The 16,315-nt window shown below is 48.0% G+C and overlaps 1 protein-coding gene across 1 annotated transcript; it reads right to left on the bottom strand.

The window, feature by feature from the left end:
• Positions 1-1,960: 1,960 nt before the first annotated feature.
• On the bottom strand, positions 1,961-8,079 carry LOC103706628 (ankyrin repeat-containing protein ITN1-like). Its single transcript, XM_008790780.4, has 4 exons — positions 7,925-8,079; positions 7,126-7,827; positions 5,104-5,513; positions 1,961-3,166 (listed from the first exon to the last, which is right to left on the bottom strand). The coding sequence occupies exons 1-4, from the start codon at positions 7,950-7,952 to the stop codon at positions 2,336-2,338; spliced, it is 1,971 nt and encodes a 656-aa protein (XP_008789002.2). The 5' UTR covers positions 7,953-8,079; the 3' UTR covers positions 1,961-2,335.
• Between the last annotated feature and the right edge of the window lie 8,236 nt (positions 8,080-16,315).

Raw genomic sequence — 16,315 nt, forward strand, 5'->3', positions numbered from 1 at the left:
CCCAGAGTAGATGCCTCGCGGCAGTACCTTAGCTTAAGCCCTCCCCCTAGGTTCCTTGGTGCTGCAAATTCTAGATAAAGCGTATATACAATAACATTACGTGGCCGGAAATGCTCTAGGCCCAACTATAGCAGTAGGGCTGTTAAGGAGCCGAGCCCGAGCATGAGAGAGCTCAGTTCAGCTCGTTTCACAAAAGCTCGGGCTCGGGCTCGGTAACGAGCTCTATATTGGGCTCGAGCTCGGGCTTGCTCGGCAAAGCAAAAGCTCGGACTTGAGCTCGTAAAGCTTGTTTTAATTACGAGTTTCAGAACGAGCCGGAGCTCGGGCTCGTAATCGGGCTCGGGCTCGATAACAGAGCATTTTTCTCTATATGGTCAGATTTTTATGAATTATAGTGCTAAAATAAGATTTTTTAGTGGGAGACCAGAGCTCGTTTGGGTCCATAAGCTGTTCGGGCTCGGGCTCGGATGTAAACGAGCCTCGTATTGGGCTCGGGCTCGTTTGACTAACGAGCCGAATCCGAGCCGGGCTTTTACCAGACCGAGCCCGAGCCTAGCTTGAGCAACTCGGCTCATTAATAGCCCTATATGGCACCTCACTTGCTCCAAGACTACGTGCCAGGCGGCTTGGCGTCCGTTCTTTTGTTGTTCTACAGCTGAGATTTAATTAAATTGGAACAGGCTATCTCCCGCTAAAAATTTAAATTTCTTTTTCTTATTTTGTCAAAAATTCAAATTTATTCAAATTTATTTACAAGTGCTATAATAAGCTTTAGATTATGGACCGGATCCACTCATAACTCTATCAAAAAAAAAATAGTTAAAAAATATTATTTATTTTTTTTAATTCTATATAAATATCAAAAAAACTATTCAGGCTAAACCAATTGTGCCCTCACCTTTCTCCTTCCTGATCCCATTATGCGGCGCTCTGCTCCGGTCCCCTCCAAGTCACCCTATTCTGATTTATCATCATCGAGATGTCTGTCGCCTCTAAATTAAAGCCCCTTCCACTGCCAAATTTTAAAAAAACTCTTTGTTTACTCTACTCCACTCAATCTATCGTCGACGTAAACCGTTGGATCGTGCAATGCAAAAAAAATTTAGAGTACTTTGAAATCTGTGCAATATGTGATTCGATGGTTGATATACTAAAATAAAATCAATCATTCATTCATGCAAAAAGACACAATCCTATCCCCGGATTGTGCCTTTGAGATTCAAATTTTGGCTGACTTGGCAAATTCTAAAGAGCCTTCAAATTTTGGCTGACTTGGCAAATTCTAAAGGGCCTATTCCATAAAATGCATGACATGGCCATCTTCAAATAGATTCTTATTTAGGGATGACAATTTATGACCCAAACTATTGATTCAACCTATGAACAAATAGCTTGATTTGGATTTGACATAAACAAATTTAGATCGTAAATGGATAAACCCATCTAAACCTATTTCTTAAATAAGTTGAATTCAGATTTAAACCTTTGACCAATTTAATAACTAGATTAGATCATAACCTAACCGATTTAACCTATTTAAAATTTATTTAACCTATTTTCAATATGTTTAATCCGACCGACTTAACCTATTTTTATCCATTTAACCCATTAAAAATTCGTCTAACCCATTTAATCTGACTTGATCTATTATACAGGATCAGGATGGGTTACTAATTTAATAAATAAGTGGAATTCAAATTTAAAATTCTAACCTACTTAATAAATAGGCCGGATTTGAGTTGATAAATTTTTAATCCTATACACCCAACTCGACTTGATTGCCACCCCTAGACTCTTATCATGTAAGATAACAATGCAGAGCATTCTTGGAACTAAAACATTACCGGCTATATCAAACGTTGCTCGCATGCCAGGATTTCTATGTTCCAATAAGTCCCACCATTCATGCCAGAAGGATTTTATGCATTCTCAATTCTCATGCATCAAGAATGTAACCAAATAAGCAAGATCATTGTTCGCCTACGTAAAATTAATCCCAAGAAGAAAGCATACTGGATATCCTGGTCAACTGCAGCATGAAAAATAACTACTTCACATGAACAAACCAGCAATCCAACTCAAGCCCCCAACAGATCCCATCTCATGGTGAGACTGCTAATATAAAGACCCATCATCAGGTTTACTCCATGGCCTGATAAAATGGATGTCTTTGTATTTTGCGATGGATATCATTTTAACATAAGTAGATACAAGGAATCATAAGGAGGTGCGAGCATATATTCCTTCCATAAATCATTAAATAGCAGACCTCACCAGGTTTTTGTACTTGGACAGAGAAGGAATCAGCCAAAGGGATTGAATCACAAAGCTTCCTTCAAATGGCATAAATTTTATCGACCTCAGATTCAGAAAAATCAGAATTATGATGCCATGAGGTTGAGCCACTCCTTGATGATTTCGCTCTCTTCCTGATAGAACGGGTGTGCTTGGACTTCACTACATAGTAAGTCATGGTCCCGAGAACTCCAGCCATTGTCACCCCGCCTATTAGTGTAACCAAGATAGCTGCCCATTGGAAATGCCGACCCACCACAATGTAAGAAGAGGCGATAAATGCAACAGTTGTGCACACAGAAGCCAGCCACATCAACTTGTTAATCACCTCCACAACCCGTCTCTCTGTTTTTGTTTCCCCCCTAACAAGGGTGATCTGCACCACCACCACAGCCAAAGATGTGAAAAGGGAAATAGCATTGAAAATGAAAAATATTTTGAACGACGCGTATCGAACAGCTACTGCCACTCCGTCATCTTTATTTCCACCTGGCACTGTAAAGATGGCAGAAAATGCCACCGTGGCAAAGAGCACGGCAACCACGGTGACCGAGTTGGTGGCATTGTTGATGCCTGCCCTGTGGAGTTTCCTGAGCCCCTTGGCAATTCCATGGACATTCTTGTTGGTTTTTCTAGTCTGCTCTAGCTGTGTATGAACATCTTTCTTGATCTCAGTTACAGTCTTCCGCAGCTCATCTCGAGGCTGGTTTAGATCATTAGCCCTGACTGCGCCATAACGAGATAAGCATTCCTTAATATCAGCAGACTCTTCTGAGAGAGGTAGACTTTCCGCTATGTCAAAAGCTGTTTTGTGGTCTCTCGTCAGTGCATTTACGTGGGTGTCTGGTAGGAGCAACAGAACATCAACTATCTGCAAGAATAAAGAGATAAATCTAATTTTAGCAAGATAACAGAAACTGCAAACTTCTCATTGCTTGAAACTATTGAACTCCTCATGCAAGATATGTAACAACTCAGGACCTCATCCAAAATGACTAGCCGGAAAGTATTATTTGGGTTCCTTGATCCTGTATAAGTACCCAAAATCTACCCAGCAAATAACCGATGTGGGACTAAACACACGCTCGCACGGGTCCTCATATACTCCCTCCATTCAAGCCCTGACGTCCTCGTCAGGCTAAGGGTTCAAATCTATTCAAATCTAATCACAAACACCACGATTGGCCCGTGTCAGCTCCAATGGATCCATGCTGCAGTGTCCCCTAGTCCACATAGGTTATGGGTCAGGTTGGCTCTGATACCATTTGTAACAACCCAGGACCTAACCCAAAATGGCTAGCCGGAAGGTATTATTTAGATTCCTTGATCCTGTATAAGTACCCAAGATCTACCCAGCGAATAACCGATGTGGGACTAAACACACGCCCGCACGGATCCTCACAAGATAATATGCTCAAAAACACTGCACTCGAGTTTTTGAGTCCTTAGTTTTCTGTTTATAGCAGTGCAACTTAGTATGTTTTTTGGTTATAGCAAAAAATAAAAAAATAAATAAAGGGTATCATATTCAAGCTCCCTTGGTTTTACACATATATGGACCCAGAAATTGCAGTAACAAAATAGATAATAAACTTGCGCATGATTAGTTATTATTTTACAGTAGATTAATACTACAAAATATTAATAAACCAAATATTTTCATAACCAAGAGTTTTCTTAAAGAATTGGCATTTTCCAGCAAATCTTATGCTGGCAGTGGTGGAGACAACTCGGGATGATGAACTAACTTTCACTAATATCAAGGTAACTAACCAAATAACTCCAATTCGGAATAAAAAACAATACTAGAATTTCAAGACTATAACCGTTCTCCGTTCCATGAGCAAGTAGATTTGCAGAAACATGTAGAAATTTCTACCAAGTAGCAACAAATATAAGTAAACAGTGATAGAGGATAAAGCAGATGAAAACCAAAACCCATAATGGTCATATCCATGGCCCTTCCTAAAGAGTGCCACATGAAGTAAGGGGATTAAAATATTCTAAATTTCTTCATTATTATTATTATTTTTAAGATGGGTGTTTTGTTTTGGATCTACTTCCATTATTTTAAAGACAATTCAATCTTTAAAGGACTGAAGCACCAAAATGAGATGATGCACTTGATAGTTACAATCTAAATACCTAGAAGTAGATGATAGGCATATTCATTAACATGAGCTTGCTCTGGTTTATTCTAGAAGGGTAAGCTTCCTCTCAACAGCGTTTGTCAAATGGATACTAATTCTTTAAGATCTTCCAATCAGAAAAGCTAGGCCTACGACCGATGACGTGGCCAGATGGATTCTTAGTTATACAACTAGTGGATAAAGGAAGAAACTGAAACATTATATAGAAATGAATGAATATGATGACAGGAAAACTCTTGACTAATTTGATATGGGGAAAGAACGGAAAAATGCTGTGAAAAGCCAACTACTCCATATGACCGATGCTTTAATCACATCCAAATCATCAGTCATTGCCAAATGGAGTGTTATCCAATGGTTCAAACTATGTAATCTTCACTGGCTTGCAAAATAACTGATCAGAAGGTAAACTTTTCATAAAACATACTTCAAAGTCTCTGGTTCCAGCCTATTTTAAGTGTCAACACTTAAAGCAAATGCAGTCAAGGAAAATATGGAAAGGGTGTTAATGTCCAAACATCAACCATGTAGGAAAACTGAATGCAGCCAATCTAGAAAATCCCAAATCCGAGTTCGAATTCATAGAGCATCAAATGTGCATTTAAACAAAAAGTTAAGATGAATCAGTGATAACCACAAAAGCATCATAAAGCAGTACCTCTGCCCTCTTCTTTCTTGTAGCAACATGCAATGCTGTGTTCCCAGCTCTGTCGGGTAGCATTACAATAGCTGGATCAGCATCCACAAGGGCTTTAACAACTGCAGTACTTGTTCCCTTCACTGCCATGTGCAAAGCAGTTTGCCCCTTTTTATCAGTCCTTCGGGCAAGTTGTGGATCCTTTTCTAGCAATGCTTTTACAATTTCGACATGCCCCTGCCGAGCAGAAAAGTGAAGAGCATTTTTCCCATTGTTTTTTGACAGCTCAATTAAGCTAGCATCATGTGCTAGCAACAGATTCACTATTTCAGTATGACCTCTAGTTGCTGCAGATATAAGCGGAGTTGCATTTGATGGACCAAATGTTCTGCAAAGGGTTGGGTCATGGTCCAAAAGTACCTTGACAATAGCTGCATATAACTAGTTAGTAACAGATGTGCTACGTAAAAGGCGAAGAAATGGAGAAGAAAGATAGGGAGGGGGCTGGACCTTAAACAACAAATTAGAGGAGAGTAGGGTGAAGGGAGGTTGCTTAAACATCAATTTGAGACTTATGAATAAGCAGAGTTTTTTTTCCTAAATTTGGTCAATCACCACAAGCATGGAGTTGCTACATTTGGAGCCAAGGTTCACCATACCGGTACCGGACTCTGTACCGGTACCACACTAGCATAGTGTCGGTACGGTACGGTGCAAAAAAATTTTGGCATACCGAAGATCGGTACGCCACCCGTACCGGTACCAGTACCGAACCGGTATGGTATGGTACACCCAATACCGTCTGATACGGAACGACATACCATGTTTGAAGCTCATTTCAGCATTTATGGCTACACCATCAATGGCAATAATTAACAAATTAATATCATCTTCAAGTGAATCACATCCAGCTCTATAGGTGTAGACTTGTCGGCTTGCACATTCAGCTTAATATTTGGTCCATAGCACCCTATGCGCAGAGTCAAACTAAAGATAAGAGAAACTTTAGAATTCTTAATACATATTTAAGGAGTACAGAGCTTCCCAATCTTTAACAGTCTGACAGCAATAATTCAAAACTTCAGCACCCTTCGTACCAATAATAAATAGAGTGAAATCATTCACGGAGGACACAATCGGAAGAAGGTTACCTCGTCCAGGCCAGGTTTAACTTAAAGTTGACCTACAAGAACAGCTAAAGACAAAAGCACAAATTTAACAAAAGAACTTGCACACTGATACAGAAAGAATTATCAGCAAGACTAAGTGAACAGCTTATATCACTGCAGAGTATAAGTTGGGCAGTTTGGACCATTGCTAAGACATACCTAATGTGTGCCAGTTACAAATCAACCACTAGATGTCTTCTATTATCATGAATATTATCGACATAACACATGACTAATGATAACTGCACAAAGGTGTAAATTGTCACAAAACCATACATCAAGTAGGTAGTACAAAATTCTTGATGAAAACTTGTTGATAAGAGTGATTAGTGGGTTGCCTGCAACTTCACCAACAGAAGTACAAAACCCTCCTATCTCTGACCACCTACACCAAATTTCATGATTCAATTTCAACCCGAACCTATTCGCTGATTTTAAGACCAAGCAAGTAACAAATAAATTTATCTGAGATAGAAAGGTGAGAAGCACGCAGGTTTCTTATTCATCTGATAGATCAAGTACATTCAAGCTCTGCATCTAGTAGAGAAAAAGGATATTATAAAGAAGTATAAAGAGATGCAGGTAGCCAATCAATTCCAAAATTTTGAAAAAGAACTCTAGTGCAGTGATTAAGAGATTCATTAACATCTTTCTAGTGAGTCTCAAATCCAACTTGATTTCAGTTTTTCCCTCCTGAGGTCACCTGTCCAGCTTGGGACATAAGTTGTACACCAAACTAATTCAAGGGAAAAGCATACTTGTGAAAATTATAAAACCTTATAAGCCATAACAAATTTGGTAAGGACAAACTATTCCAGACCAACGTAATAGATAAGACATGACTGAAATTAAACACATTCTAAGCTCCACTCACCTTGATGCCCTTCTCGCACAGCGATATGGAAAGCATCATAACCCGACCTGTTCTTCCTCAAAAGACTCTCCCGATCAGTGTACTTAAGCAGCTCGACCACCACGTCAAGGAACCCCTTCTCCGCTGCTATAAACAAAGCGGTCTCGTCCACTTCATTGATGTCATTCACGACCGCTGACCGAATCTCCGCCACCTCCGCATCGAATTCCGCCCCGACGGCCGTCCCCGTCATCTGGGCATCGATCTCGCCCAGGATCCGCCTCACTGCTGCCAGATCTCCTCGGTGCGCCGCCAAGTGAAGCTCCGTGTCGTTGTGCCGCCCGGTCACCTGCTTCACATACTTCTTTTTCCCGGCCTGGTCCATCTTTTTTCCCGAGTTTGAGAGCACCAGCGACGGCGACGCCTGGTCCATCCGCTTCCCGGAATTGGAGAGCACCAGAACCGGGGTGGCGGGCGACGCCGACGGTGACGCCTGGTCCATCTGCTTCCCGGAATTGGAGAGCACCAGAACCGGCCCGCAGGCAGACGCCGTCCGTAAAATCGGGGATGCCGACGGTGATCCCGGGTCCATCCGCTTGGCGGAGCTGGAGAGGACCAGCGCCGGTGAGTGCGCCGCCCGGGGCGACGGCGACGGGAGCGGCGAGTTGGGGCTCCGGCCGGGGCTGACGCTCGTCGTTCCCATCTCCAGATCCCTCTCTCCTCCTTCATCGAAATCAATATAAATTAAAAAAAAAAAACCCATCAAAATTGGTTCGAAAAATCGGAAATTTAGACTAGAAAAAATGAGGAGAGGGTTTACCATCCTCCATCGTCGTCCTCTCCGCCATCGGTTCAAACCCTAGACGCGAATCGCCCTCGCTAGGGCTTCGAAGCCATGGGTCTTGGACAGAAAAAAGACACGGCCGAAGAGAAAAAGAGAGACAGGACGAACGGGGCGAACGAGGAAAACAGAAAATTATATTTTTATCTGCATTTTAATGTTTCGTTTTTCTTGCTTTCATGGAAAATTCGCATGAGACAACGAACTACCTGTTTCTTCACGTGGTTGCAGGGGATCGGGGTGGTGCGTTTCGCGCGAAAGAGGGATTCACCTTTCTTCCCGCGAATCCACCGTTGGATCGTCCATCACACAACTCTCAAAGCACTCCGAATTCGGCTCCCTCCATATTTGGGACGTGAAATCTTCGCGCGAAAGATCCAGGTGGATCGTGTCGGGGCCGGGTCTAGTTTGACCTGGAGCGGAACTTCAGTGGACTACGGGTCCGACGTTTGAATCCAGATGGAATTAAGTTTTGGGTTGGTCTCGATGAGGTCGGTCCTTAGTTTGGGTCCATACGACTCGATTTTATTGGTCGATCGAGTTCTATTAGGATATTGGTCTGATCTTGGAAAATCCATAGCCAAAGGTTTAGATTTGTCCTCTGTTGAAACCTGGAGAAAATATAGGCTAAAATAAATCTAATCTTAATTAATATCTTGTTTCCTATCTGAAAATAACAACGGAATATCTTTTTGTCTTTTTCTTTGATGTCTAAAATGGATTTAAGAGTGTTTGGCGTTACATGAAAGTACTACTGTTACAGCTCAAAGTTTAGAGTGTTTGCCTGTATATTATGCTATATACCTCTGCAGCTCAACTTGCATAGATTTGCAGTTCACACTAATGCCATTGGTCTACATTGAATTCATCCCTTTGCAATCTTTCGGTATAATTTTTTTACACTTTACGATCCATAGTATCATTGGCATCACAAATCAACTTAAGCGATCATTACTTCTGTTGCTGGAAATTGGACCCGGGGGCTGCCGCGAACCGAGAAGGAAGGAGCTCTGCTGCCGGGACGGTTGGTGGCGGCGCGTCGACTGGTGGCGTCCTCCTGGAGAATCCTGCAAGAAAGCCGGTGGCCGGGCTTCCCGGCGCCGGCCCTCCGAAGCTTAAGTCAGAGGGGGCTAATACGTGGGAGGAGTCAAGGAGGAGAATGTTTGCTTCTGTCCCCCCCTCTGTCCGTCCCCCAGGTTCTCTTTTATAGAAAGATATTATGTTACCTGGGAGGTGACAGGGCAGTTTGTCTTTTTCATGATAATTGGGCACGATCATGCTCATTAATGGCGTTGTGGGGAATAAGGCCGGATCAGACCGGAGTCAGGGAGCTGTCATGGTTGATCGGACCCGTTGGGGTGGTTGAACCGCCGGCCGTGGTGGGCCTGGGGTTCGTAGATGGCAATTGCATTGATTGCTGAGTGAACCGGTGATCAGGGAGAGCCATACGCTTTGACGGTTCAGTGATTCGGAGATCATCTTGAGCCGTGTTCATTTAATGGTTGAGTGCATCGGAGGCCCGCTGGGGTCATACGCATTAATGGTCAGGCGTGCCGAAGGCCTGCGGAGATCACGTGCTTTAATGGCTTAAGGATGGTAACAGAGTACGGTGGAGTTGTGTATTTGGTTGTCGGGTCCTCTGGAGGATTAGGCGGAGGCTGGATATTTGGCTAAGGCACGGGCTCGGCACGGGTGCCGAGCCGAGCCGGTGGCTCGGCGGGGCGTCTCGTGGGGTCGGGCGCTTTTCTAGTTGACCGCTGGTCGGTGCTCCTTGGTTGGGTGCCTTTCTGGTCGGTGCTCTTTTGTCGAGCGCCTTTGGGCTGGCACGACTTGGGTTTTTCCCCCAACACTACCCCCCGACTTCCGAGTTCCAGCTGGCTACCAGCTTGAGCGTGGGAAGTAGTTTTAGTCGGGCCATTATGAGTTAAAGAAAATTTTGAATTATCGCGCACTTCGAGGTGCTTTTAATAGGCGACGTCTCTTCTTTCCCGAAACGTCTCATTATTAGGGTACCTTCTTCGAAGCGTCCTTGCGTCGTGGGCTCAGGTAATAGCTTCCGTTGCTCGGACCTTCGACCAGTGGTATCGCCATGCTTATGTCTAGGATATGCTTAGGCTCAGGAGGTCTTTTCGAGCTTAGCTCAGAATTCGGCTGAGCCCTAGGACTAAGGGTCACTAGACTTGAACTTTCTAGTCAGACTTTGGACCCGGGCCTCAGGTTGCCGAGGCGGATGATTGGACTTTTTCCGACGACCGGGTTGAACGTCCGGCAGCTCGTGATGGGGATTCATCGAGCCGCCGGCATAAATTAGGCTATGGCTCGCTATCGAATAGTGCATGTGGGACGGGTGAGGCCGAGCGATGGTGAGGCCGAGCGATGATTGGCCCGACCAGGTACCTCGACGCTGGTCGGGGGTTTATTTGGGTAATTAATTAACCAAGAATGAAAATAAATGAATAAATGTAGAGACATTAATTGAACAGGTACCTGGTACCGTGAGCGTCTTACGCCGAGGCTGTGAACTCTGCCTGGCGATTTTGAGGACGCTCTTCTGCTCGGAGTCCGTTCTTTGGGGACACCGGCATAGTAGAAGGATCCAGTTGTCGTTAAAGACGTTTGTTGCCAATCACGGACTTTTCGTTGACCGCGAACAGGGGATCAAGTCGAGCTCAAAGATCGATGGAGAACGAGCCGAGCTCGTTGGCCGATGGAGAACGAGCCGAGCTCGTTGGTCGGTGGAGACAGCATCCCGAAGTATCGGGGCATCCCGACCGTGGTCGGGGTAGGAGAATGAGCCGAACTCGTTGGCCGATGGAGAACGAGCCGAGCTCGTTGGCCGATGGAGAATGAGCCGAGCTCGTTGGTCGGTGGAGACCGCATCCCGAAGTATCGGGGCATCCCGACTATGGTCGGGGTAGGAGAACGAGCCGAGCTCGTTGGCCGGTGGAGACCGCATCCCGAAGTATCGGGGCATCCCGACCGTGGTCGGGGTAGGAGAACGAGCCGAGCTCGTTGGCCGATGAAGACCGCATCCCGAAGTATCGGGGCATCCCGACCGTGGTCGGGGTAGGAGAACGAGCCGAGCTCGTTGGCCGATGGAGAACGAGCCGAGCTCGTTGGCCGATGAAGACCGCATCTCGAAGTATCGGGGCATCCCGACCGTGGTCGGGGCAGGAGAACGAGCCGAGCACGTTGGCCGATGAAGACCGCATCCCGAAGTATCGGGGCATTCCGACCGTGGTCGGGGTAGGAGAACGAGCCGAGCTCGTTGGCCGATGGAGAACGAGCCGAGCTCGTTGACCGATGAAGACCGCATCCCGAAGTATCGGGGCATCCCGACCGTGGTCGGGGTAGGAGAACGAGCCGAGCTCGTTGGCCGATGGAGAACGAGCCGAGCTCGTTGGCCGGTGGAGACCGCATCCCGAAGTATCGGGGCATCCCGACCGTGGTCGGGGTAGGAGAACGAGCCGAGCTCGTTGGCCGATGGAGAACGAGCCGAGCTCGTTGGCCGATGAAGACCGCATCCCGAAGTATCGGGGCATCCCGACTGTGGTCGGGGTAGGAGAACGAGCCGAGCTCGTTGGCCGATGGAGAATGTCCGAGCTCGTTTGTTTGGTGGAGATCAAGCCGGGCGAGGTATGCGCCATTTCTCGCTGGCTTTTTTGACGAGGACCACGTTGGCGAGCCACTCGGGATAGGATATCTTCCGGATGAAGCCAGCCTCAAGGAGTTTGTCAACCTCCTCGGCTGCTGCTCGTTGTCGTTCAGGGGCGGCGCCTCGCTTCTTTTGTCGCACGGGCTTGCAGGTTGGCTTTACTTGGAGCCGGTGGACCATGATCTCTGGATCTATCCCCGGCATATCCGCGGGCGACCATGCGAAGACGTCCATGTTGTCTCGCAAGAAGTTGACGAGGCAATCCCTTTCGCACTCATTGAGGCCAGAGCCGACCTGCACGGTTAGCTCGGAAAAGTTTTCGCGCAAAAAAACTTGGATTAGTAGCTCACCACGCTCTACCCGCTTCTTCTGAGGGCTGACTCGTGCCTCCAGAGTTTTAGCTGAAGGCTGGTCGGTTGCGGGGATAGGCACCTCAGCTGGTCGCTTCGCCTCATGGGTCGCCATGTAGCATCGTCTGGCTACCGTCTGGTCCCCACGAGCTTCGCCAACTCCTTGGCTGGTGGGGAATCGCACGAGCAGGTGGCGAGTCGAGACCACTGCTCGGAGGGCGTTGAGACCTGGTCTTCCGAGGATGGCATTGTAGGCCGAGGGCAGGCGTATCACAAGGAAGCTCATCCTCACGGTACTTTCACGGGGGGGCGAGCCCGACCGTGACCAGGAGGTCGACCTCGCCCTCTACTGGGACTGAATCCCCAATAAATCCGACCAACGGAGCATTCATCCTCCGTAGTTGCTCCTCTGTCATCCCCATTTTACAGTAGGCATCAAAATACAAAACATTCGCCGAGCTTCCATTATCGATTAAGATGCGTTTTACATCAAATCTATTTATAATCATGGAGATGACAACGGCATCATCGTGGGGAGTTTCGACTCCCTCCAGATCATTATCTGAGAAGGAGATGGCTTCCGAGGCGCGTAGGCGCTTCGAGGAGGTTCCTTCCCCTGAAGCTTCTCCAACCGAGGCCCCGCCTCGGATGGTGTTGATGGTGCCGGCGATGGGCCTGTTGGCATTTGAACCTTCAGGCTGTGCGGCTCCCTCGGCTGGCTTCTTTTCTTCACGCCGGCCTCGCACGAATCGATCGAGCACCCCTCGGCGGATGAGCGCTTCGATCTCGTTCCGGAGCTGATAGCAGTCCTCAGTATCATGGCCGTGATCCCGATGGAAACGGCAGTACTTCTGAGGATCACGCCGAGCTCCGGAGTCTCGTTTCGGAGGTGGGAGCCGGATGTAATCCTGACCCTCAATCTCCATAAGGATTTCGGCCCGAGGAGCGGTGAGGGGAGTATAGTTTTCATACCTCCCTTCGGGTGCATGGGCCCGTGGTGGAAACCTCGGGCGGAGTGATGACCTCTGCTGAGGCAGTCCTCGTAGTCGGGGTGGACTCTTCAGGCGGGGCGGATTTTTGGCTCGGCGCGGGGACGGGCTTCTGGGCTGGCCACGCTCCTTGCGGCGTCTTTTCTGTTTCTTGGGGGTCTGCTCGGCCCCGCTCCGCCTAACAGCCACGGCTTCCTCAGCCTTGGCGTACTTCCGCGTCCGAACAAGCATTTCAGTGAGGTCCGCAGGAAAATTCTTCTCGATAGAGAAGAGGAACCTGTAAGACCGGGCTCCAGTCTTCAGTGCTGACATGGCGATTGACTGGTCCAGCTCCCGGACTTCCCATGTTGCGGCAGTAAACCGATCCAAGTACTCCCTGAGGGACTCTCTCTCCTTTTGTTTGATGTCTAGGAGGGAGTCCGATGTCCGCCGCTGGGGCTGGCTAGCGGCAAAATTACTGGCAAACTGCCTGCCGAGCTGCTCAAAGGAGGAAACAATACTCGGCTTCAGCCCGGTAAACCAAAGCCGGGCCGGTCCTCGGAGCGTTGCTGGAAAAGCTTTGCACATTATGGCCTCCGAGGCTCCTTGTAGGGCCATTAAGACCCGATAACTTTCCAGGTGGTCAAGGGGGTCGGCCCTGCCGTTGTAAGGCTCCACCTGGGGCATCTTGAACCGTGGCGAGACTGGTTCGTCATCAATCTGCTGGGAAAAGGGGGATTTCGTGGTGAACTCAAAGTCACCATCACGTCCCAGTTTCCTTCCGTGGAGTGCCTGGATCTGGCGCTCCAGCTTCTCGACCTTCTTGTCGAGCTCATCATTCTGGGGGATCGCTGCAGCGGTCCGCTCCGGTGCGAGTTGCCCTGAAACTGACTCGGCCTCTGAGGGTTGTGGCCAGCCACCAGGGCCTCTAACTGGGTGTTCTCTCTAGAGGGAGGCCTGGACTTGAGAGTCCTGACCTCGAAGGGGAAGTCCGCTTGTACGAGGCTCCGGTTGAACTGGAGCCGGAGGGAGCAGTACCGTCGGGATGCCCCTGGGTTGCAAGCCTTGGACAGCGGTAGCCAAGGCCTGCACCTGTTGCACCAGGGCATCAAACTGCTCCGACCGAACTTGAGGAGTTGACTCGGCCGGAGGCGGCGAGTTCTGGACAGAGTGTCCAGGACTAGGTGGAGGACGTCGAGAGGCATTGGAAGCCCCTTTACTTCTTAGTTTCATGGCAGCAACTCGGACCCTTCCTCTAGCGCCAACTGTTGCTGGAAATTGGACCCGGAGGCTGCCGCGAACCGAGAGGGAAGGAGCTCTGCTGCCGGGACGGTGGGTGGCGGCGCGTCGACTGGTGGCGTCCTCCTGGAGAATCCTGCAAGAAAGTCGGTGGCCGGGCTTCCCGGCGCCGGCCCTCCGAAGCTTAAGTCAGAGGGGGCTAATACGTGGGAGGAGTCAAGGAGGAGAATGTTTGCTTCTGTCCCCCCCTCTGTCCGTCCCCCAGGTTCTCTTTTATAGAAAGATATTATGTTACCTCGGAGGTGACAGGGCAGTTTGTCTTTTTCGTGATAATTGGGCACGATCATGCTCATTAATGGCGTTGTGGGGAATAAGGCCGGATCAGACCGGAGTCAGGGAGCTGTCATGGTTGATCGGACCCGTTGGGGTGGTTGAACCGCCGGCCGTGGTGGGCCTGGGGTTCGTAAATGGCAAGTGCATTGATTGCTGAGTGAACCGGTGATCAGGGAGAGCCATACGCTTTGACGGTTCAGTGATTCGGAGATCATCTTGAGCCGTGTTCATTTAATGGTTGAGTGCATCGGAGGCCCGCTGGGGTCATACGTATTAATGGTCAGGCATGCCGAAGGCCTGCGGAGATCACGTGCTTTAATGGCTTAAGGATGGTAACCACTCATCCCTTTCTCTCTCTTTTTCCCCTCTTCCCCTCTCTCTCTCTCTCTCTCTCTCCCTTTCTCTTTTCTCTGAGAACCCATCCCTTCCTCTTCTTTTTCCCCTCTTTTGAGAAGATCGCCGGAGACCCGTCGTCGCCATCGCCGCCATCGCCGCCGGGGAACCACTCATCGACGACCGGAGGTGAGCAAGACAACATAGACCTATTTTTTTTGGATTTAAGGAGAGAGAAACGATGGGAATCAGTGGGTTAACTTCCCCTGTTTCGGGGAAGTTCCTTTTTGGGAGATTCGACCGGCCGACGGCGGCCGGCCGGGGTCAATCCGGCCGAAACGGGTTCGGCCGGAGGTGGGTGAACGGGGGCCGGGCTTCCAGCCCCGGTCTCCCTCTCTTTCCTCCCTTTTCTTCCTCTCTCTCTCCTTCTTCTCTTCTTCCCTTCCGTCGCCGTGACAGTGGAGTGGCCGGCGGCGGCTGACTGAGCGCCGCCGCCGAGGGCCACGGTCAGCCACCGAAGGCCGACCGGAACCACCAGCCACCCCCCCCCCCTTCTTCCTTTCCCTCTTCTTCTTCTTCTTCTTCTTCTTCTTCTTCTCTTTCTTTTTCTGCTTTATTCGGTCTGGATTTTTTCTTGCTTTGAAATCCGTGCCTTAAGGGTGAACCAGACTTTGAACCGGGTTTAAATTGTGAACCGGTTCCACCTATTCCATGAATGGGTTTTGTTATGGTCTGATCAGACCTGGTTTGGGTTGGGCTAGGGACCTGTTTTTGCGCTGAGTTGGGCCTCATTGGATCTGTGGGCTGGTTTGGGTTGGGCCCGAAATCTGATCTGGACCTGTTATCCGGTTTGGTTCAATTGGGCCTAATCTGTTTTGGGCCACAATTGACTTGGGTTTAAGGGATTCTGATTTTAGAGTCTATATTTGATCTTAGGGGCCCATTCTTGGATCCATGAACTTAGGAGTTTAAGAGTTTGAAAAATTGTTTAAATTATGTTTCTTAGTTAATTAAATAATTAATATTTATGTTTAATCAGGGGTTCGTGATATCTGTGGCAGGGATTTTTAAGCGAACCTAGGTAGGTGACCTATTGCTTTAAAGTAGAATTTTAACATATATCTTGCATATGTCGATGCTATGATTTATTATTGGCATTATGTGTTAGATTTAGAATTAAAAATTTAATTTCATAAATTATTATGTGCTTTACTGTTGGGAGTATGATTATGACTTTGATATAGAAAGTTGATTTATTGATTTTTAAAATCCGCGTGACTATAGTCTAGGCCCCGCCAATGGGATGATACGTTGGCCCTGTCGACTTGTACTGAGGAACTAGTTCCGACACCGCGACCACCGGTGATAAAATAGTGGCGGCACAGGGGTGCGTTTTGCTCTTCGGAGCGGCTCGGTGGAGCATGAGTTTGGCACCAGGGGGTGCAGCACAGTGATGCGTTGGCTCAGTGGAGCGGCTCTTCGGAGAGTTGTA

Source organism: Phoenix dactylifera, chromosome 13 (assembly GCF_009389715.1).
Source record: "Phoenix dactylifera cultivar Barhee BC4 chromosome 13, palm_55x_up_171113_PBpolish2nd_filt_p, whole genome shotgun sequence".
NCBI classification, from domain to species: domain Eukaryota; kingdom Viridiplantae; phylum Streptophyta; class Magnoliopsida; order Arecales; family Arecaceae; genus Phoenix; species Phoenix dactylifera.

Bases quoted from the DNA above. Each gene is read 5' to 3' on its own strand.
- LOC103706628 (XM_008790780.4), bottom strand. From the start codon at position 7,952: ATGGCGGAGAGGACGACGATGGAGGATG. The intron at 7,828-7,924 runs GTAAACCCTCTC...ATTTCGATGAAG, and splicing joins GAGGACGACGATGGAGGATG to GAGGAGAGAGGGATCTGGAG. The intron at 5,514-7,125 runs GTGAGTGGAGCT...AGTTATATGCAG, and splicing joins TGTGCGAGAAGGGCATCAAG to CTATTGTCAAGGTACTTTTG.